General features: G+C 35.8%; 1 protein-coding gene across 1 annotated transcript in view; it reads right to left on the bottom strand.

Moving 5' to 3' along the window:
* The window catches only part of SPOCK3 (SPARC (osteonectin), cwcv and kazal like domains proteoglycan 3), a 100,887-nt gene that overhangs the window by 40,527 nt on the left and 35,408 nt on the right, over nucleotides 1-24,952 (bottom strand). The window contains exons 3-4 of the mRNA XM_005415560.2: nucleotides 23,742-23,868; nucleotides 5,754-5,868 (exon numbers count right to left, since the gene is read on the bottom strand). Coding sequence (XP_005415617.1) covers nucleotides 5,754-5,868; nucleotides 23,742-23,868 — 242 coding nt within the window. The remainder of the gene's footprint in view (nucleotides 1-5,753; nucleotides 5,869-23,741; nucleotides 23,869-24,952) is intronic.

Raw genomic sequence — 24,952 nt, 5'->3', positions numbered from 1 at the left:
CTACAATGTATATACAATAATACATTTTAGTTTCATAGCACTTTTAAAATCAAAAGATTTCAGAAACAATAATAAAAGAGTGTTCAGAAACATCAGTAGAGTAAGAAGGTTTACCTATGGATAATGTATTTTCCTCTAACAAGGAAACTGAGTCACAATGTTATAGCCAATTTACATTTAAGTCAATAGCATGATTCATGCTGATGCCAGCAGTAAAAGCAAGAGCAGAAATATTTGCCCAGATTCTGTTTTTGTTGTGAGCCCACAATGACACCAACCTCAAGCAGTGTATATCAGTACAGATAAGACAAACTCCTGGATTTGAGTGCTTCTGCTGATACCACTCATCATTATGCTCTGGCATTTCAGGCCTTATCTTAAGAATATATAGTGAGAGATTAGCAAAATTTATGAAAAAGAATGAAATTTATGAAAATTCAACTAAAAAAGCGTAGAGAAATTATTTTATTGTTGCATTTTATAGAACTGTAGTAGGAATTACATAAAAAAACCTTACTGAATATAAATATATGGCTAAGAAGAACAGTAAACTAGAAAGCTGACAATTGCCCAGTGCAAATTTAACCCACATATAATAAATGTTGCTACCACTTATACTCCCAGACTACCAAGACCACCTCCTGCCATATATTGTGCATATTCCTCTGAGAGAGACAGTCAACTGAGAGCAGCTTGCCCATGATGACAACCAGCACTTTTCCCTTTGTGTTTCTTTTTATAGGCTGGTCACTTAATTTTCTGTAACAAACATGAGAGTGTGAAATTAAATGTTACAATTAGATCTTTTAAGAAAACTTTTAAAACACACTACTATATTTGTAAATAAAGGTCAAACAGCAATATAACACAACAGGTCACTGATAATAATATCAGGCCTAATTGGCCCAGAACATGTTGGTTTGAAAATGGATTTTTATTCTATTGATGTCCTGTAGTTAGCTTTTCAAAAGAGAAACAGGGGATTACAAAACAGCAGTATCTGTCATTGAAAGGCAGAAATACAAAGAAGAGATTAAGGAGTTAACTCAAGTGGTAATTTTGGTCCTCAATCTCTTTATTTGTGAAGTCTGGAAAACAGTCAGCATTCTCTCTGAATGTAAACAAAACAAAAGCTCCTTTTGGCTTCTATACCTGTCCTGTATGAAGAGTAGTAGAGGTCATGTATTGAAAAGACGATGCTATGCAAATTAAATCAGAGGATTTGGGAGAGCGCTGCTTGGTTGTTTGTCCCTCTATTTGTTTTTCAAGCACTGATGCACACAGAACAAACCAGTATCCACAGTGTCTTTAATCCTACTGTTATTTATCCCCATCTCTACAAAGCAATTAACAATTTGGCAGTATTCAGTATAAAATAGGATGCAGCTGAGAGGGCAGTCGTATTCTGTGATTAAAGTCTTTCAGACTGAAAATACTTTGAGCATGCAATGTTGCCTTTTCACCTCCTTCTGGCAAAAGCTTAAGAGTCAAAGCGTATGACATTTGTAAGAGCTTCCTTGTTACCTACATAGTGCTCCTCAGATGTTCAAAGAAAGAGAAGCTCTTTTTTTTCTTCCATGAATATAAGCCTAAATCTCTTATTTTAGTGAAAATATCAAGTGAGCTCTTATCAGAGGATTTATTAGAGATTAACTCAAAAATTATTGAGACTGAATTCTTCTATTTCAATAGCTAATAAAAATGCATATTCAGTATTTTACCAACAATGATACAGCTTTTTGCCATTTAAACTGCAGGGCCTTCAATTGGCCCTGAGCTTCTGGGTGTGACTGCATGTCCCAGCTGAATCTTGACTCTATGTCAGGGCAGAAACACACCCTTATTTCTATGATGAAGGTATCCAAAGACATAATTGAGAAGGATGCTGTACTACACATCAGCCAAATCTTTGAAATAGACTGTCTGGGAGAACAGGATCCTGGGCATGTCACAGCACACTTTTGTCAGAATGTTAGTGCAGCTTGACAGGGAAAAAAAGCACCCTATCAAGATTTTTAATTTTAAAAATAACTAAACTTTCCCAATGTATGCACTTTGGAGTATAGCAAATTTGAGATAACTGACAATGGATGCTTTTTTCAGATACCTTTGAAGGTCTTTAACCATATCTAACAGCTGTCAGCCATACACTTATCTGCTGACAAAATTTCTGCAGAAGTGCCTGTGGTCTTCAATGACCACACCTTGCATCATGTGCATTTTTTCTTACCCATCAGACTGAAGAGCAAGACAAGCAAGGGACAGGGCTCACTACATCTCAGAGCAAAAGAACGTGATCCTATTTGAAAGAAAAAGTTGTGCCCAGACACTGCCAAGGGGACAAAAAACGCCTCAGTTTTGTAAAAATGTGCAGTGCATAGAATCCTTCTGAGCTTCTGGTTCTGCATAAGTACTGAAAAAAGCCTCAAAAGTCCTTAGGAAAATCAAGATCTTCAGATTCTCACTCAATGAAATCCTTTCATTCAAAGCTGTGCAACTCAGTATGACCTGAGTACCACAAATCCTGGCACATGCTTGAAAAGGAGATTGGGGCAGGAGCAGGACACGAGGAAACGGCTAGGCTCGGAAAACAAGATGCTTCCTCAAGTGTCTCTTTAACACCTCTGTCACAAGTGCTACTGCTTCCCATCCATTCTGCTTTACCTTCTGTTCTCATTGTGCTTCTACACAACTTGCAAAGCCCTCCCTCTCTTCTGACTCCCCATATTCATCTACTTCTAACTTTGTGTTCCTCTAATACTGCCTCTAATGCTCTGCAGATGTCCCTCTCTCATTTGTAACCTAAGTTTGTATTTTCTGTCTCTTTTTAAAAACTACTGGAGTACCTATTGTAGTTTATAGTTTATATGATACCCATTGTTTTATCTAAATTACAATCAAAACAAAGATGGTAAATATTTTTATTTTATTGTGGCTTTTGGGGGGTTTTTTGTTGTTTTTTTTTGTTTGGTTCGTTGGTTTTTTGGGGGCTTTGAGTTTATTTTTTGCTTTTGCTTAAACCTTTTGTTTTTCTTAACAACTTACACTCTAGATCCAAATCAAGTTCTTAGCCCTTTCATTTATGGATTTAACTTAAGAGACCCCGAGCATTAACTGGGTTCAATGTTTCTAAAGGTATCACAAAAATGAGACAGCCTTCACAAAAGCTTGGATCCCCTCACCTGCCTTGTGCATTCATCAGAGATAAGGATTAAATTAGTTCACTTCCAACTAAAAGGACTCCATGATTTCATTACTAAGTTTATATACATTCTAAGAAGAAACCCTGTTTTTCTGAATAGTGGTTTAATTTTGTTTCCCAAAGGAGTATAGGGATCCACACCAAGGCTATTTTGGGAAAGTTCATAGACGCAGTATGCTCTCCAAATACACCCAAAAAATCAGCAATTTCAATCAGAAAAGATGAACAATTGTCCCAGACAGACTAGGTAAGGGATATATTTTAGGAAACTCTTACTTATCCGTGAAAAAGGAACAGTAACCTTACTTTGCCTGTTTGGCTCCATCAAATTTGTAAGCAACTGACATAGGTGTACACAGCTTAGAATCATAGAAACATAGCAATATTTAGTTTGGAAAATATCTCCAAGATCATCAAGTCCAACCACAACAACACTTTACAGAGTTCCATTTAAAGACAAAAATTGTATTCTTGTAACTGTTCTTAGAAGAATTTCTGCTGTAAGAAACTTTGTATTCTGTCACAATAAAAGCTGAAATTTCACTAATGATGCTCAGTTTGTTTTCGTGTTTCTCAATTTTCCTGGCTTTTGGCTTTGTAAAGAAAATATATTAACAAATTTCATAGAATTTGGAAAAGCCCTCTGCTTTGCTTGCTCCAACAATCTGTCAGGACAGGATTAGCGTTAATTCCTGTACCCATGAGACCTTTTTTCCTTCCCTTTTACATAACTAGGCACAAGTAATCTTGACTCCCTGGCAACTTAAATCATCAAGAAGATTACTTTTTTAAAAATTCCAATTTTTGAAGCGGAAATAAAAAAAGGTCTCTGTTTTTTTTTCACTGTTTTAGCACAGGAATATGAAAAATTAAATATGTTTGAAGGAATACACACAAAAGACAACGGCATCAGGTGAAACAGCTTCCAGCAGAGAGAATGCTGATCTTATTTTGGTAAAAACTAAGGGCAATGATAGCATACTGAAAGAAAAACACTGGAGAATGGTAGGCCTACTACTCACAAAGATGCTTTTTTTGCCTCATTATCTTAATTTCACTTCATGCCCACTGTTAAGCAACTATTCCCATATCCATCCTGTAGATACAGAAATTATTGCTAGAGGATGCTGCAGCCACATTAAGGTTATACTCACTGTATATCTTATCAAAGGGGCCACAGTAGCCACATGATGCTGGGTCTTCCAGTACTTTTCATTTTGTTTAACAATGCAAGAAGATGACATATTTATTTATTTATTTTCAAGGTACTACATAAAATTGTAAATTAATGCTTTAAAAAATGTCAAGACTATCATTTTGCAGAGGGGTTCCAGCACAAGGAGTATTTAATTACATATATTCAATTAATACTTAATTACACAATCAATTATATTGCCAAAGATGAAAAAAGGGACCTACAGAAGTGTTTCAGAGCAGTTTTTTAATTTATTTGTATGCCTGCACAGAGTTTAATCTTTATAGTGGTCATCTTCATTCATTGTTAAAAGAACATAAATTTGTTTTTTAAACTAGAAAAAAAATATAGTTTTGGCAGTAGCTACAGCTTGTAATGGAAAGTAAGACTATCCTGCACAATAAATCTGGAATAGTGCTTCAAATAATGAAATATGAGCATTAATGCAGGAATGCAATATTTGTTTCTTTTATTGTCATAAGGTTACTACAGGAAAAAACCATCATCCTTAAAAATTATTTTTCTGTTTATGCAATGTATTTTACTCATCAAAAGTGTTACTATAAAGACAGAAGAAAAAGATGCATCTAACACAGATCAGTCTAAAGAAATTTAAAAAATGCAGACCTCCAATCATGCTTTCCTTGACAGATTCAGGTCCATGGTAGCCTAAAACCTCATGACCACTCTCTACTCAGAAGCACCAAAGACAGTATCATGTTTTGATTAACAATCACCTTCCATAATCACCTGGGAGCCACTGAAATACAAATGTGCTCAGCCACCATTTTTCCTCTCCAGTTTGTTCCAGCTGCACCTAAAATCCCTAAGAATCACTGCAAAGCAACTTCATTTTCTAGCACCATAGTCTCATTCGTGGGCCAAAAGGAAAGCTGATTTACTCCTATCAAGCACTTTTCAAATGAACTTGCTTACATAATACAGCCATTTCTAACAGTTCTACGGCTCAACTGCTTGCTCCTAGGACCAGCCACAAGGACTTCTAAGTTTCCTTCCTTTCTACCACACTGTTTTCTTGAATATTCAACTGAAAACACTGCGAAGCAAGGAATTAATTTATTGTCTTAGAAGCATCTCAAGGAGTATTAAATAGAAAATGAAAAAAAAAGAAAAAAAGAACAGCAGTAACTCATACTACAACAGCTCATTTGAAAAATACCATGGTATTTTACTATAGGTACAATTTCAAAACCCTTGGCAAAGAAACAGTCTTAAAGAAAATACACCTGGTTTTATTCAAGAATAATGAGTATTTTTCTGATAACTGTAATATTCCGTGCAAAATCTTCCTTCCTCTGGAGTATTAAAAATATTACACAAATTACCATCACTCACCTCTCCTGTCATTTCTGCCTGCATTTGTGGATTTGTCAGAAGGGCAAGGGCAACGTCCTTCACATTTCACTGAAATTTGTTTTCCTGAGACACAGGCTTGATAGTCTAATTTGCACTGTAGGGAGACAGAATGACTATCATTAACATAAACATATCTTATTAAAAAAATATAAACTTCTAAGAAATTTGAAACAATCTCTCATGAAATGCTAAAAACTTTGCATATAGGTGAGAAGAAAAGTCTTCTGCAGTATATACTACTTTTGTAACAAAAATTAGATTCAAGACAGGTACAAAGTTTTTGGTTCCTAGACTAGCTACAGTCATAGACTCAATTCAAGCATGAAAGCACTTGTGGTGTGAGACTGATTTGAATATCCATGCTAAATGGAAGCAGACTGCATTGGTTTTATCTGTATTCAACGAGCAAATAAACACAGCAACAATATTCATTATTGATAGGAAGCAAAAAACAGTCAATTTTCATAGAATTTATCACTGAATTTCTATCTTTAAGAAGACAGTGTTGTGGTAAAAAAGCATTAATGAATAAAACAAAAAGCTGTACCTAATATAATTCTGCATAGTGACTATCTTTTCTGATACAGGAACAGATTCATTTGTGAGGTTTTGATCTGTACACTCACAGCTCCAACCCAGAAACCATATAAAAGTTAACTATATCTGAGAAAAAAAATTGTTGTCTCAAGCGTATAGAAATAATATAGTTAAAAAACACATACAATAGTATCATTGTAAACATTGTCACTCTTACTTTTTCTTCCAATAAAACAGGGTTTTTTGCATAGAGATTTTTCTCTAGGATGTTTTGTCAATGTATTATCAGGAAAAACATAAACAAGAAACGAAGAGGAGGAAAACATCTACAAAGAGCTTTTTTCCAAAGCAGAAGAAGAAAGATTGTTATGGAGAACACTTCATCCTTGAACAAAAGATGCCAGATGTCTCATTAAATAGGTAAAGGACACAGAAGCATATGAGTCAGAAAAGCAGTTCAAGTAACAAATAAAAATATGAAGTGTTTTCTGTGCATCACAATGCTTCAGAACAATCTCACCAGAATTTGCCTCTTTTATTTCCCTGACTCATATTTTGTTGGGGTACAAAACTTTACTGTAATGCAGTTCCATTATTTGATTCTCAGGATTTCCAGAGAATGCTAATGTCAAAGTTTCTCCTAAAAATAAGTAAGAGGTGGGAGCACTGTAGCTATGAAAGAATCAAGGAGCCTCCTGAAAGACTGCTAGTTTTCACTAGTATATAGATGTAAGCACAGTGAATTTACAGAACTTTGTCAACTTTTAAGCAGTCACACTTCTGGTCTTGTCACACTCTCATGCAGTTCTATAGCCTGCATAACATGAAGTGCATCACTGTATTAAAATAGTACACTTCTGCACCATTGCCAGTACTAAAAAGACAGAAAAAGTTACCTCAAATTTTCTGTACTTCAATAAAGTCATTATTGTACTTCAGTTTTGAATGTGTCCCTTTTTGCCAAAAATGCATGGTTAAAGGAAAATGACACCAACAGAAACTTTTAAATCCCCCCCAAAAATCCCAACATAACTGTTCCAATTGAAAGCTATAGAGCACTAATATCTCATAAAGGACTAGAAAATGGAAGCAAAGCAAACATCTTGCCATGCTGATTTTGAAACAACAGAATACATTTTCTATCTCAATTATCCTGGCTATACAGGAGAGTGCTTGCAATACTCTGATTCCTACCAGCCCTCTCTCCAGGAAGTACATGACCTAATTCATATTTTAATGCTCCAACCAGTATATGGAGTTTGTGGAATGGATTATCACTCAAATTTAATACTCATGTCTTAAAAAGAGATGTCTTTCTTTTTTAAGATCAGAGAGTTTTTATTATTCAAACTTAACAGCTCAAGGATTCAAACCTACAGATAGTTGTGCTTTTGGCTTTGATTACTCCCCTTGGTGAGACTGCCACTTAATATTTGACACATAAACCCATTCCAGGTCTGATTTACTGAGAAACAGAGTATGACGAGTGAAGAAAAAGAAAAAGTAATACTTTTAATTTAATTTCTGAAGATTCCTTTAATCCTTTCTCGAGAGATTATTTATTCCATTACTTATTATAATCTTGAGAGATTATTTTTTCACAGACTCTGATGCTCCTAACTTTGACTCACTCGAATGTTCTGAAGAGACTAGTAAATACTCCATAGGTACTTCAGCTAGCATCATGAGTTGCAAATTTAGTAATTTTTTTTTTCTTTGAAGTTGTATACTCAGTTCTATTTGCAAATACCACTATCCTTTTAAACACTAAAAATTTAATGCTCAACACCTGGCACAGGCAGAGATACATGAGATACTGAGTGCAAGATCAGCACACAACACTTCCAAATCAGTACTCCCATTCACAGGTATGATAAAATTTTACCCTTGCTGACCTCCTTTTAAGGACAGGCAGGCAGCAGAGATATATTCATTGTTTTTCAGAAACAAAGTAACATCATGGTGCTTGTATAAGCTGAAAATGAATCCAGGCAGTTCTGAAAATTTCCTATTAGCTGCTAACGACACCAGGAACAGAACTCTGGTTCAAACCTCTTGACATCATTCACCAAATTAACAGTGCACTAGGATACTGTAAAGATAGCTCGGTTAAATAAAGGTGGGTCAAACTTTCTTCAATGTTACTCTGAAACTGGTAGAAGAGCAAGCAACATGCCTGAAAAAGTCCACAGGAAAAAAATCACTGACATGCAGGCTATGAGGACACAATGAGAAATAGCGGTCAAAAAGGAGAGGTGGTGTGAGGGGATTCATGGCAGGGCAGTACTCAACTTGATTTTCTAATCGCATCTCTCTCCATGACTTTTCAATGGTCTTGAGAATCTGGAGAATTAACAGGAAGCTGGCAAATACTGACCCAGTTGCACTTCCACGCCTGGTAAAATGATGGATTAGATTATTCTGGGAGTTAAGGGAAGACATATGAAGGACAATGCAACCACTGGTCACAGCCAGGACAGCCTAATGAGGATGAGTCCAACTTGACAATTTCCTTTTACAACAAAGTTACCCTCCTAGCTGACCAAGGGGAGCCAGTTGATAAAATCTTTTTGGATTTCAGTAATGCTTTCAATGCTGCCTCTCACAGTGCCCTTGTGGAGAAAATGTCCAGCAGACAGCAGGATAAACCCATCAAGCAATGTGTGAGCACCGGGCTCATGGGTTGGACACAAAGCTCTGTGGGGTAAATGGGAACATCAGGGGATTTTATTAGGGGAACATCAGGCTCGTAACCAGTGTAGAACTGGGGTTCTACACAGCTCCACTTTACAGCCAGGGATCTTCAAGTCCCCATAAACAACTTGGATGCAGGACTCAAAAGTATATGAAGCAAGTTTGCCAATGATATTCAGTTGGGAAGAGGTGTTGACTCTATCCAAGGCAGAGAGGTCCTGCAGAGAGACCTGGACAAATAAGAGGGGTGGGCAATCACCAACTGTATGAAGGTCAACAAAGAAAAGTACCAAATCCTGCACCTAGAATGGGGCAACCCTGGATGAATACAGCTGAACTGGGAAATGAGATGCTGGAAAACAGTGCCATGGAAAGGAAACTGGGGTCCTGATTGATGGCAAGTTGAATTTGAGTCATTGTCCTGGCAGCCACATGCGCAACCATGCCCTGGGGTGCATCAGGCCCAGCATCACCAGCCAGGCAAGGGAGGGGATTGTCCTGCTCCGCTCTGCACTAGGCCAGCCTCACCTCGAGTGCTGGGGGCAGTTTTGGGTGCCACAACATAAAAAAGATCTAAAGCCATTAGAGAGCCCCCAAAGGAGACCCACAAAGATGGTGAAGGGCCTTGAGGGGAAGCTGTATGAGGAGTGGCTGAGGTCACTTGGTCCATTCAGCCTGGAGAAGAGGAGACTGAGGGGAGACCTCACTGCAGCTTCCTCATGAGGGAAAAATGGATGGGCAGACACTGATCTCTCCTCTGTGGTCATCAGTGACAGGACTCGAGGGAATGGTCTAATGCTGGGTTAGGGGAGGTTTAGGTTGGATATTAGGACAAGGTTCTTCACCCAAAGGGTGGTTGGGCACTGGAACAGCTCCCCAGAGACATGGTCGCAGCACCAAGCTTGGCAGAGTGCAAGGCTTTCAGGCACATGGTGTGACTCTTGGGGCTGTCGTGTGCAGGCCAGGAGTTGGACACGAGGATTTTTGTGGGTCCCTTCAAACTCAGGTTATTCTGTTATTCTAGAGGGTTGGAAGATAAGCTAGAGAGAGTTAGATAAGATAGAAGAGTTTTAGAAGACAGAAATATGCAAAAAATAGTCATAATATTAACATAGGCTAAAATATAATGTAATTCAATCAGAAAACTTCTATGTTCTACTGTTGCATAGACAAAGTAATCAAGATATTAACAACAAACTGGAGCAACTGGCTAGACTTCTATTTTAAAGGAAAAATAGAATGGATGATCTAGTGATCATTAACAACAATTGAATAGTTTTTAAAAACATTAAACCAGGATATATAAAAGTTAGTGCAACCTACAAAACATGTAAGATAATTTCACATGTGTGCAGCTTCCAATAAGGTTTCAAACAAGACAGGAATTAAATGAAAAAGGAGTAACAGGAATAATAAGAAATCTAGAAAAAAGTCACCAAAAAGAGACTGAAGGACTGGGTCTTAAGAAAAGACTTCACAAAACTGCTGTCAAATAGGCAAAAGACATCTGAAAGGTACCTGAAAAGAATACCACGATGCATGTTACAAGAAATAATTGTCTTGAATTGCTGCATAGTAATAAATTAGATACGAGGCAGACTTTTTAAGAAGGGTAGTGGAATCTTAAAACAGATCATTGGAGAAGCTTTTTGAATCTAAATAATTGTCTTTACAACCAGGCTTAGATAAATCCATCAGGAACTCCACCTGTGTAGCTTATCTTGCTTTGAGAACATGGGGGATCAGACGGCATCAAGCTTATTCAGATGGGAAGCACAGCACAGACCTGCTCCAGGAATGAAGCAGTGTCAAAAGATTATTGCTAGCATAAATCTTGTTCATTTGGAGAAGTGTTTGAAAGATGTGTAATGAATGAACTAGGGAGATGGTACAAAAGGAAAGAAAAGTAGGACTTATACTGGTCTATTGATCCTAGATAATTTCAGTAAAATTCTGTTTGGTACTGAGTGTATTTGTGCTCTCCTGAGCTCTTGAAAACCTGATTTATGATTTGGGAGCATGGTAAGTATTTTTAGATAAATTACAACAAAGATTAGTTGAATATATAAGTGCTTTGCAATGTGAAATATGAAAAAAATCCTTAAATTGGATATCCACATCTCACATATAATTTATTTGCTTTCATCTGCAGAACCATCATCTATCTGTAAAAAGACATATCACACAGAGGGACAGTGTGTGAGACAGCTGTAAATTAGTTGCTATTTGTAGACTTCTCAAAACGTACAGGGAATAAAGACATATAAAGTAGATGAGAAATTTAGTTTAACTGTCTGGTTACCACACAATAAAAGATATAAGAGTGAACTGACATCAATTTCCTGATAAGATAAAAGGGAGGAATGTCCATTCTGGGTGTTAAGTGAGTAAAGAGTCCTCTCAAAGAAAGCAACAGAATGAAAACTGCATTATAAGTCTACCCAAAAAGAAAGATAAAGTCCTTGTGCAGCACGGACTCTGGCATTTCCAATCATTTTATCAATCTGCTTTTTCTCACAGACTTAATTCTTGCATTCCTTTTTGAGAATGCTTCAACCTCAGTGCTAGATAACATTTTTCCACAAGAGTACTGTCTTGCCAGGAATGTCTAGTGGCTTTTAAACAAAACTAACTCAAACTAAGTAATGAGGACACCTGTGACTTCTCTGGCAAGTGAAGAACAGAAGCTCATGAACAGAAGCCTTGAGGTACAATCTGCAGACACTCCCCTCCAATCCCTCTTCTCCATCTGTATACATCCTGGGCAGCTGGAAGCAGATCTGATACATCCCTACAGCACACAAGTCAGCAGAAATTAGCTGCCAGGATATTCATCTAGATGTCCAGTGAATACTGTGTCCATTATGTGCCTCAAGCCCTTCAAACTGAAAGACTGAAGTCTGGCCAGATGCATCAACACATCCTTCTCTAAACAGAAGCATATCTGAAATATTGGACAAAGTGTGAATTCAGCGTTAAGAGTCAGTGTTAAGATATTTTCATGTGCTGAGGTGCTGATACTTACAGAAATACTTTCTAGAACACCATCATATTTAATACTGAGCATTTAGTAAATTGCTTTTTAGAAAACTAATAATTAATATTTATGCAACTGTAGTGTGTCTCATCTTTGGAAGGTAACCATCTCCTTTAAGTGTACCTTATCTCAACGACAGCTCTGTAGGAGTCCCTGATGTTTTTGTACAATTAAAAATCAAACAGGACATGCTATCCAATTCCAAGGAAAAATACAAAAATAATTAAATTCAGCTTCCCCCTGATAATTATCGGTGCATAAGCTACCAATAGAATTGCTGGGTTTATTTGGAATATCTTTTTAAGTCTATATGTTCCCACCAAAACATGCTCACAGCTCTTTCTTTCCTGTATGTTTTCTGGATGATCAACAATTCATGGTCAGATGAATGATGCATCCTGTATGATGCAATCAAGGGGATCTCTGAGAAAAGAGCTCATTGCTAGAGTACCACACAGATATATTTTTCCTAATATCATTGTATGTTTCAATGGTAGAAATCTTTCCCACAAAGCTCCACATTCATGCATCAATACAGATGTTTCCTCTCTCTTGTTAGAAGCTGGTATCTCTGACAGCTGAACAGAAAATCTCTGATTACTGAGTACTATGTGCTTTCAACTTATCTTCATGCTGCTTTCTTAACCACCTTCCCCATTTTCAAACTTTATTCCTATTTCACAAAGCTTACATCCATTCCCCAGCACAAAATTTGCCTCTACTGTATTCGGTGCAAAATGTTATGTGAAATTACGTCCTCAGATTTGAATCTAAGTCAAATATGTAAAGAAAGTATCTTTTTTAACTCAGTTGGTGGTTCCTGTCACCAAACACAGGAGCAGGGTGGGTAGGGTGAGTGTTGATCAGGTGTGTTCCAGGTCCAGTTCAACACAGACCATTAGCTGATACAGAACATGGGAGAGAAGTAAAGGGCTGCTTCATACAATCACTTTAGGCTGGCTTAAAATGAAGGTGAAAATATGGCCAAAGTTAATGATGTGGTAAACCTAATTTGGAAAATTTTATGTAATTTGGTTTTTCTTTACAAAAAGCAGCCAAGAAGGTATAGAATTGTAAGCCAAATGCAGCTAGGCATAATGCCAAGAGACCACATTTTCAACAAATTTAAGTTTAAGAATGGAAAAATTAATGTGCAAATCTATCCATGAAGCATCACCCAGATCTACAAATGCCTTTTTCTCTCATCAGTAACCTGCTAAGCATGGTATAAAAGCATGGTATACTCACCTATAAAATAGGAGTTTGGATAAAAAGCTTTTCAGTAAACAAGTACTGCTATTTAAAATGAAAACAGCTATTGAATAGATCAACCCTAAAGACATGCAACTAGCATTTTAATCAGAAAAAACCAGGAAATGTGTCTATTGAACCAACATCCTGAGAAAATATTTTGTCGTTGAAAGAGCATTGATGATACATTTTTTAATGAAACTAAGAACTAGAGAATGCTCTTTTCATGACAAAATGAAAACCTGTATGCACAGTTTTCTTACTGTCCACCCTAACTATTGCCTGTTTCCTTTAATGCTCTGCAGCGCAATAGTATAAAATTCAAAGCTTGGAATCATTGAAATCAGGTCAACCAGATAGTCAATCTTTTTTGGGCACCCTGGAACACACATTAAATCATAGAAATATGCCAATAGATGCCTACTGGGATTATTTAAATTAGGCACCTACTTATCTTTGCTTTCCTACTTAGAGGCTATTAGAGACATATGATGCTTAGGAGCTTCTGTAAATCCTTCAAAGAACTTATCTGCTTTTAAAATCAGCTGGCTGAATTTTTAGACACCTACTCAGTTTGGAAAATATATAGCTCCCTATCTTATGCTATACATATGGCAAACAGGCTAACTACTGGTAAGTCCCTCCTTGAAATACACTATTTCTAGTAAATTGAGAATAATTAATAATAATGCTTTTAGTATTTGTTTAACAAATGTAATATATTTCCTCAAGTCCAAATCAGCATTTCAATATTCCTTGAATACAATAAATTATGTAAAAAGAAATTTAAAATTAAAAAAAAATTGCTTTTTAAAAAAAAATTCACAAAAGGTGTAAAAATATATAACTATGTTATATATTATATCATGCCTTGGCTTATTCCAAAAATATAAACATTGATGCAGTCCAGACTTTTACTAAAAGCTTCTGGTAAGCATGCTTAACACAAAAACCATAAATCTCTTTCTGATATATTCAAGCATATACTCAAATTCTGGCTCTTATTCAGAGCTCTTGCCCGTATAGCCCAAATCTCAGCACTTCATCAGGCTCCTTGTTACAAATTTCTCCATCACATTTATCCCACCCAAGCTAGAGATGCACAGAATGTGACTCAACACTGTGTGTATGCAAAATCCCTGGTGCACCCCACTGCTGGCATTCAGTATTTTGCCATTTGGAGAAATTTTCTTGAGAGACAGAAAAATAAATATTTCTCAGATAAAACAAACTTTACATTTTCAAGTTCCTACAACAAATTAGAAAAATAACATTCAAACAAGACATTCACCCATTTTGAAAGGTGAACGAAATAATTTCATTCTCCTACACAAGCATCTTAAAAATAGCTGACTACATTGGTTCAAAAGTCAGCTAGTAAAGCTCTTCAGTGATTTTCATCTGGCATGCAAATTTCTGAATAACGGCAATAGTAAAATAGAAGTAATGGCAAAGCTGTAAAACCTTATAACAAGACACAAATGGGTTCTAAAAGTGTGGAATTTTTTGTTAAAACAATTTGTTTATTCCTTATTAGTATGCATTATCACTGTATTTTTAATGTAATATGACTTCCTAAGCCATGCCGGCTGATTGCATTGCTAATTAAAGAAGTTCAATTCATCCAATTATATCTAAGTTGAAATATTTATAAAGTTGTATGTGAGCTAAAATAGCATCTAAAGGGCATGTTCATTAGTTTCAATTACATGAAAAATTATAAAAGTACTAAAAGCAACATGCACAGACCTAGACAGTCCATACTGGGTTATCCCACCAAAGTTTCAAAGACATTTAAACAATTCTTTGTCAACTGTGGTGAAGGAAGAAGGGAAAAAAAGGGAAAAAAAAGAGAAAGCAAATAAAAAGGAAAAATAAATTCTATATAGTCGGTTACAAGTAGGTGAAACACATAGGCACTCTCAGTTTTCTTATCAGCATATGGCCTGTACAGCTCTCTGCTTTTTTGCTTACCTAAAAATGTATGCTAATATTCATTTGAACTGCAAGAGCTAGATTTAATTTATTAAACAGTCCAAAATACAAGGCTCCATGTGCTATCAGTGACAAAAATATTTATGAAATTCCACATTCATACTAGTTTTCACACAGGGAAGAAACACTGTCTTGTACAAGTGGGAATTAATATTCCAAAGCATGACTGTTTTTCAGTAGATCACATATCTCTTTTTGAATTTAAAGAGATATATTTTGTGTAGAGGCACACAGAACTGAGCCTAAATCTTTCCCCTTTGTGCTGTTAGTACTTGATTTCTAAAACGTGCAAAAATTTTCCTTGTTTTGTGACAAACACATATGGATTAAAACCAGGACAACACAAAGCCAAGTTTTCCTATGTTATGTCTTGAATGAAGAGCCAGAGTGACAAATTTTGCTACATCAGTGCTTATTTTTCTTTTCCATTAAGTCCATGGTGGCCTAAGATGTTACTATTTTTTGCTGTTGTTGACACATTGCTATGATGCAGAGGACTTACCTCTGATACTCAGCCATATGTCTGAATTTGTTTTCAATGAAATATCCACATAGCAATTGGCTCACATTTATACTATTTCATTGTGAGCTTGCAGGAATTACAGAATAAAAAAAAAACAAACCCAAAACATGAGACTTGGAAGAAAATTCTTTAACGGTACAGACATTTTTCCTCATTGGAATCTGACAAAAAAAAGTTGACTGAAGTTTCTCTTTTTCTCCAGGTCAACATGACTAGTTTATAGCACTACAGCATTGCTGGTCTAATTCTCTGTTACAGTGTCTGAAACCTAAATTTCACAGTATTTCAGCTTCTTTCTAAATGTGCAAATGTGACCTGCATGAACACTGTGTAAGAATATATTTTTAGAAGCTAAACACGTTTTTTCCCATTTCATTAATAAATTTAATTACATGTTTTAAAAAATTTAAGTTGAATAATTACATTTTTTCTAGCAATTTTCACTTTATTTGCAGCTTTCACTGGGCCAAGATCCGAGTCAGTTCTCATTTGCCATTTGCTTGTTTCTATATCAACTTCTTTAACCCCATTCTTATCAGAGATTGTTACTATAAACTCTCAAAATCTGTTTCTAGGTTGATGTTCTTCCACTTCATGTCATCTTAAACCATTCTCTCCCCCTATTAAAAGCTGCTTTTCCATTTTTTTAGAAATAAATGCCTAAACAGTAGCCTCCAAAGATCATAAAAATCCTCTAAATCCACCTAACTATCTCTTGAATTATTACCATCCTTATCTTCTACTCCATTGAAACCACGTGCTTTAATGGATTCCACTTGGTAAATCTGAGGCAATTGTGTCTCTTGATCTCCTACTTGCAACTGACACAGTTCATCTCAAACCTCTACACTATTTTATCAGTGCCTTAATATTTCCAGCAACTACAAAGAACATAAGAACATTATTAATTGCCTCAACATCCCAGACCCTTCTCTCTGTTGGTGTCTTTACAGAATTGGTTTCTGCTCCACAAGGCTAACTAAGCCAGCTCCTGTGTTCAGCTCCTATGCATTTCTGTCTGCATATGATGTGGACACATTTTTCTGAAAAAGAATTGCTGTGCCAAGGTGATTCCATATTATTTTGGTTGTAATTCCAGTTACAACATTTTAAATACTGTTTTCAAAATATTAACTTCTGATGGTTGAACCTCCCAGAGAAAAGACTGTTCTCCACGTAAGTTTGTATGTCTCTAATGCAATCTAAAGTTTAAGAAATCTGAATCCTTAACTATAATCTCCACTTTCAGAAGTGTGGCTTCTCTTGTTTTACTGGCTGTCCCATTTGACAGTTAACACACAAATTTACATTCGGAATTTTGTTTCTGTATCCTACTGCTGTGACATGAGAGTTCTTTAATAAAGACTGATATTTCTTTCACTTACCAGCTTATCCTATTCTTTTATTGATTTTTCCTTCCAGCCTAGATGCTTTCTCTTCCAGAAAAAAACATAAGACCATTTAAAAAAAACACACACAGTCACAGTATGATTCCACGTATGAGGGTTGGAAAGGCCCTTGGAGATCATCTAGTTCAGACTCTCCTGCCATGGGCAAATAAGTCTACTTTTCCCAAAGCCCCTTCCAAGCTGGCCTTGAATACTTCCAGGGTTGAGGCATCCACAACGTCTCTGGGAAAGCTGTGCTAGCAACTCATCACCTACATAGTAAAGAATTTCTTCCTGATATATAACCTAAATCTACTCCTGGTCTGTTTAAAACCATTCTCCCTTATCCCATCACTACATGCATTTGCAGAAAGTCTCTCTCCAGCTGTCTTGCAGGTCCCCTTGCTTGGCTCCTCTATCACTTGGAGGATGAATTGCTCATGAACCCCCTGCAATGCCGGTGCCCTGCTCTGCTGTCCCTCCAGCAGGACAGCTGAAGTCTCCCACGAGGACCAGAGCTTGTGAAAGTGATTCTCCTCCCATCTGTCTGCAGAAGCCTTCATTTACTTGTTTCTGCTGGTGGGGTGGCCTGTAGCACTGCCCCACTTTAATGTCACCTGTCCCTGTCTCCCTTCAATCCTGACCCTTAAGCTCTTGGTCAGCATCTCATCCATTCCAAGGCAGACCTCCATTTAAAGGAATTATACAGTTGAAGTCTTTGGAAAATATTTTCCAGTCCATAAAGTTGCAATTTTTTTTTCTTTTGTTTTTATTGCAGTATTAAATTTTAGGTATCTCTTAATGCAAATTCAATATATTAAACAAACATGATATTCTGGAAATGAAAAAGGGAATCAAATTTAATTCCTGCTCGTATAAATACATCATCCTAGTCTGAGAAATACTGAATTGCTAGAATTTTAAAATATTAAAGTTTCTGTAAAGCATTTAGTTATCTAAACTATTGTATTTTTTCTCTACAGTTTTAGCAGCTATTTATTTTCAATGCAGTAGATAAAGAGATCAGTTATGTATAATTTGATATAACTTGGAATTTTTAGTACATCAGCCTATTTGAAAATCTGGATTATATAAAGCTAGTCACCCTTACGATATTTCTCTGCTTTTTTTTTCTCTTTTTAATACCACATCCTATCACTATAAAGGTTCCAGATAAAATTTCAGGTCTTACTGGCAAAACCCATCCATGTCTGTTTTTTCAGCTGCAGCCAATCTCATTTCCTTCATTTTTTTATTGTTTGCCTTTTCTAAGCATTTAAACAATAAACAACCTGTTTCTACTATTTCTGTAAAGACCCAAAGTATAATCCAGGATCAATCAAGGATGACATATTTTATTTTTATCACTGTGTATTCTTCAGTCTCATTCAACAAAAGTTGGTAACAGGGTTTTCATTTGTTTGTGGGGTTTCTTAAGGGGAGACAATGGGGCAGAAGGGCTGGCCATGGTTTGTTGGCATTTTTTGGGGTTTGTTTTTTTTGCCCCCCCCATTTACCAGCACCATTTTTTATTTGCCAGCATACCTCAGCCACAAGCTCACTCTAACAGTACAACCCAGATTTGGTCTGAAGAAGTTTTTGAATTTTTCCACTTACAAAGGGGTGATTTTGGCTGGGTGTTGCTTGGGCTAGAGATACAAATCTTGATTTTGAGATGCCCCTTTTGACAAAAACTACTTTTATTAGAAAAACAAATCAGTCCTGGTAAAGCACCTGAAAGAAGATCCTTGCAGTTGCAAAATAGAAGAACTTGTACACTGTCAAACAATTTATTGCAGAGAGATTACATTACTTTATTACTAAAGGTGGCAGGCAACGATTTCACCTTAATATTTTTGGCTACATTTCAACTGACAGTTAAGTCTACAGCAGATTGCTTAGTAACAAGGAAGATAAAAATGGAAAGACATAGTGGATTAGCCCAATTTAAGAAGTAAGACTGACATACATTGAATCAGGCTTGTGAAAAACACTTTTTTTTACTAATACAAAACATCTACTTTGTAATAGCAATTCTGTTTCTAGCAATCTCTCCTGAAGCAGAAAAGAACTGTGAGCAGCTCAGGCATGTGATCTGAAAGCTCACAATACACTAATTAGTACATTTAAATCAATTTAAGTTATACAAAATCACAATCCTCAAAATAACAACAAAGATTAAAAATGCCAATATGTATTTTTGTTTGCTTCTTCCCAACAAGCTGTCTTATACCAAACACAATAAACATAATAAATCTCTTCACAGTAAGTTAAAGTTTTAAAAATACCTGAAAATAATAAAGATAGCAATGATTTGAAAAAGAATAATGTTAAATATGGGATGATGTGAGAATAAAAATCTATTTCAGATTCATGCAAAATAGCAAACAAAAACTGAATGGAATATTAACTCACTCCTTCACATTGTGCAATTTTATCCCCAACTCTTTCAAACCTCCTTATAGAAAGGAATTGTAATTTGGGAGACTGAAGAAAGTATTTGAATATTAAAAATATCTAAATACACATACCTGTCTATCTGTGGAGTCTTTCAAGATGTTTATCCTCTTTTCTAACTACTTTTCTGTACAGTTTGCATCTTAGTCTGAGAAGCTAGTTTAGACCCATCATTTTTGAAAAACATAATTATTATTGCTATTTACACATATAGGGTTGTCATCAATAACATGAAGCTTTTATAGGTAGGAGAAAATATATTTCATAAAAAATTCACTATCAGTATGAAGCCATCTTGAGCAAATTGCTGCTAACATCAGAACTGCCAAAGCAATCCTGGCCAATGGGCATAATTTAAAGATTAAGTTATTTCTGCTGTGTTTTCAAAATACTGCAAACACTGTTCATTTGCCTTATTTAAGGTTAGATTTTGCTGAAGTGGGACTAATTTTCAACTGCCTTCAACTTAAGAGAGAAAACCTCGGCCTATTATATCAAACACCAGAGCTGAAATCAAAATAAGCAAAATCCACTCAAAAGCAGATTCATCTGCATGACTGTATTTTTTTCCCCCTCTTGGCCATTTTTCTGAAAGTCCAGCTACAATACAGTGCAATTTGGGAGAATTGTTCCAACAGAAGCACCCAAGTCTGAGCATCACCATCTCATCCCAGCTACACCAGCTTTACAGTGTGTGCTGCACAGCAGTGAGTTGCCTCCCTGGGTGAAAGAATGGGTTCCTGCCTCAAAACAACCCATCTGAGCTGCACTCATGTCCTTTTATTTCCCCATTAATCCCAGGAAAGATGAAGCTACAAACAGGCTGTGTTTTTCATGGAGAATGTCAAGTACATAAGTGTACTAAAGCCTCATGAGACAGCAATGCTTGAGAATTCCTAGTGTAAAAATGCATACTGCAGTTTCAAGTGCCAAAGTTTAAAGAAATGCAGAAGGTAAAAACACACCACCTGTAGAACACATGCAAGTATTATTTAAAGGCCATTAAGTAAAAATTGCATCACCACGGTGCCAAGGCAACGGCAGGATCTCTTTATACTGAATTTCTTCCAGCACAATGGTTCATGTTCACTTTGATTACTCTACATTTCAGCATGTAATATTTTTGTTTCAACATTGTTATTATGCTAGTAACAAGTATCTTACATCTACCACTTTTCTTTTACACTGACTTGGTGAGACGAACTGTGAGCTGAGAAAACAGTAAACCTAACCTGGACTGCAAAAATGAAAGGGAAACAAAATATTCTTACCTGACTCTGGAAAAGCTCAGTTTAGGAGATAACTTTTCTTTCTAGATAATCCACATATCATATCATCTTTTTTTGCTTGCTTGCTTGCTTTCCAAAGCAAAAATCATGCATAAAACAGCTGTAGTTACATAACCTAATTGAAGCATTTCACAGACTTATCCTGAAAAGCAAGGATATACTCCCAAAAGAGCATCCATCTGACAAATGTCAACTGTCTGGCTGTGTTCTACAATACTATTACTATTTAATGACTTATTTTCTGAAAATGTATTATACAATTTTCCACAGTCATTGATGAATGCTTTCTAAGTACAGGAAAAGTGCTGTATAAACTCCTACTGGACCTTGATGACATAATGAAACAAACTTTGCCTGGAGTACAGGAACACAAATATTTGTCTTTAGTCAATTTTTAAAAACACTGCGCTTGCAATAACTTGGCAAGGACCTCTGTTTTGATGCAACTGGTAGCACAGAACACAAAAGCCTCATATCACTGACAATAAATAAAAATAAATATTTATAGGCTAATATAGATATTCTATGGCAATGAAAGTTTTTAGAATTTTTATTCTGTAAGCTGAGATTTGAAATCTACCATTACAAGGCAGTGGAAGAAAAAAGTACAACGCAAAATATCTCTGATGGTAATGTTATTTCTGCATTGTTTGCATGCAAGGGATATTGAGGTTGGATAACAGGTACTGCAGCACTGACAATGCACTGGAATGGCAGCACAATGTGCCTATTTCGTCCACTCATTCTTCATCATTCCCTTTGAACAGCTGCACCTTTAACACATGAACTGATTTAAAAATATCTGCATCTCATCAATATTTCTAGACTTTTGTACATCTACTCCAGACCAGACCATGAGAGAACAGAAAGGTCACTTCTACCTACAGAGCTATTTAGAACACAGCATTCCTATGTGGTAAAATAGGAAATAAACAATGAGATTAAAGTGATCTTTGTATTACATTAGCAAGAACATAGGGAGAGATTACAATAAAGGAAGTATACAGTATTAAAAAAATAAAGGTTACTCATCCAGTATTCACTATATTAACTTATCTACCTCATCTATTTAAACTGCAAAATTGTAGAGACTACCATCTGTATTTTATCTGTGTGCAGCCTGGACTTGAGACTTAAAGACTGCCTGAATCTTTGGACAGCAAGGCAAAGTAAATACTAAAGGACAGCATCACCTAATGTCTAGTAAGATTCCAGCACACTTTTAGCTCATAAAAAAACCATAGGCAAGAGATTACAGTTAATGAAAATCAGAACACTTTTCAAATTCCTAAATAAAGTCATAGTGTCAAGGAAAGGAAGTATTTTTTAGCTGTGCCAAAGACTCCAGAATTCATTTGTAGGGCCTCAGATAAGCTGGTGTAAGCATTAGAAGTTTTTAATTGCTTTCTGTAAAGGAAAACTAGGGTTCCAGACCAAATCCCTATGATTAAATATTCAAGTTAGTAGGGAAAACATTTTCTAATGTAAGATTTAGGATAAAAGCCTGAGTATTTTCAGGGTTTAGGAAGCACCAGTTAAATCTGATGTTTTTAGTTTATCAAGAATAAAATATCTTTGGAGAAAATACTTGGTGTTCAAACCAACACCCAGTCCCTCCTGGAAACTAATTCTTTTTTGTAAACTTCACATGTGACTACAGATTTGTAAACTTCAGATGTGATTAATTTGTGATTATGTAAAAAACAAAAAAAAAAGTTATGGAAACTCCAAAAATCTTTAGATACTAGGAAATATCCTTAAAGTATTTTGTTTAAAATGCAATACATAATTTTTTCTTCATAACTAACAAGTACAGAGCTCTTGTATCTTCATCAATTTAATCTATTATTATACTTCTCCTGAAGCACTGGATATTATCTACTAATGAAACAATTTGTTGGTGTAAGGACACAGTGTCAGTAAGACAGAATGCAGTAGCTCCTTTCACACTACTGAAGTATGTGCTGTTTCTGAGAAAAATGGGTTTATCAAGAGCCCATACTTTTTTTTATTAAACAAGACTCAGTTGTAAATATTGGCTGAGCATTCTTCTGCTCAAAGTTTTAATGAACAATGCTAAATAAATTAATCTGTTTTCAGCATTATGAATTCCCTCCATCTCACAATTTCACCTCTGCACTGTAATCCAGGATTTTTGGACTTTAGCAGGAGCAACACAAAATATTTAATCCAAACAAGACTGGGTAAACTGATGGTAACGTTTAAAACCATTATTTTATCTCTATATATGACAGAAAAGACAGGAAGGTAAGGACTAGAAAAGAAAGATTTGATTATGATATTAAGACTCATAATACACTGTTGTGAGGAAAGATACCAAACAATCCTTTACATTATTACTTTTTTTTCTGGCTATGTTACATCTATGTCTAGGTGCCTGGAATTTGAAGCACACCTTCAATGCTCAACTGGAAAAATCTGACTTAATAAGCCTATTCTAACCCCAGCTGGGGACACCCAACATTTTTTGGTTATTCAAACCCTGCCATGGTGTCTTGTCACACAGCAGAGCACTCAAGGTGCTCTGTTACATTGTGGAGCACTCCTACACTCTGCTGCTCCAGGTATGACTGGTTTATGCTGCTTAGGGTTTGCTACCATTTTGCTTTTCCATCATACAAAATACTGGAATTCCTCTAGGTTGCATTCTGTAACACATATTTTAGCCAAAACAAATAAATACTGGTTTGTGTTACAATACATTACTTTAGTTTCCAAGAGCTGGAATTGACTGGAACAATGAAAGATTAATTTAGTTCTTTATTCAATTCTTACCTGAGAAGAATATGTGTGACCATCTGATCCACAAACAGGATTGGTATAAACTACTGGACACTGCTTGCAGTTTGATGAAATGGGACCACCCCTCCACTGTTTATGGCCTAAACCAGCCTCTTTCATACTGTAAGTAAACAAAAAGTATGTAATTCTGATAAGCAGTATTGAAAATAGAACATATTCAGGGTATTTTAATGAGCCTTTACAAACAGTAAGCCATACATAATTTGAACCATAAAGTTTTCTTTTACATAAAGGGCTGCCAATGTCTTTAGCATAAACTTCTTCACCTTTATACTTTAACTCACTGTAGTGATACTTGATGCCTGCATATTATTTCACTTTCTAAGACATATGAGTAGAAAAAGATGATTAAGATGATGCTTTGGGGACTGTTACATGTATTGATCAGTGAAAGATGTTGAAACTACATTACACTTACTCTTTTTGTTATTAAACGGTATGAATAGAACTATTGTATCAATATTAGTATTTTAGGAGGCAACATTTAGGTTTTAGAGAACTGTGTCATAAACACTTCTAGAGAAACAGGGAGGAGGTCCTACTGTTTGCCCCTCTTTGAACACTGTCTTTCACTGTCTATAATTTGCAAAATTCAGTCAACACTCAATATATAGTCCAAAGGGGAAAAAACAAGTTAGTCCACTGGAGCACAGAATCAATCTACACAATCATATATGTGTATCCTCATATAAACATAGACAGAGCTAGATGGATTATTTCAACTTAGGAAAAGGCTATGCTGGGTCAGAATAGAAGTCTAAAATAAGTTACTGATGCTTCTTCACAATACTTTGATAGCTTTCAGTTTGTGGTATATGGCCATCTTCAGAGAGGCATGCTTTTTCCCTATAGTTTTCAATTAATTCTTATTCATTAATTTTCATTAATTTTTCCTTTTTTTTTTCAACTATGAAAGCATTTAGCAGCCACTGTATCATGAAATAGCTCCTTTATGACCTAACAATATATGAAGAAGTTACTTCTTGCATATAAATAAAAAAAATAAACAGCAGCACATGATTTTTCTACTGTTTTTTTTTCCTTGGGATCTTAGTAAGAAACCTAAAATCGATTACACTTAGAACATAGCAATGACCTATCAGGACACACACAAATATTCAAACTTATAAAATCTCAAATCAAACATTCTTTCATGGAGCAGAACTCTCAGAGAACTCCTTCAA

This window comes from Geospiza fortis, unplaced genomic scaffold (assembly GCF_000277835.1).
Source record: "Geospiza fortis unplaced genomic scaffold, GeoFor_1.0 scaffold40, whole genome shotgun sequence".
NCBI classification, from domain to species: domain Eukaryota; kingdom Metazoa; phylum Chordata; class Aves; order Passeriformes; family Thraupidae; genus Geospiza; species Geospiza fortis.
This window is presented reverse-complemented; position numbering and strand designations above follow the sequence as displayed.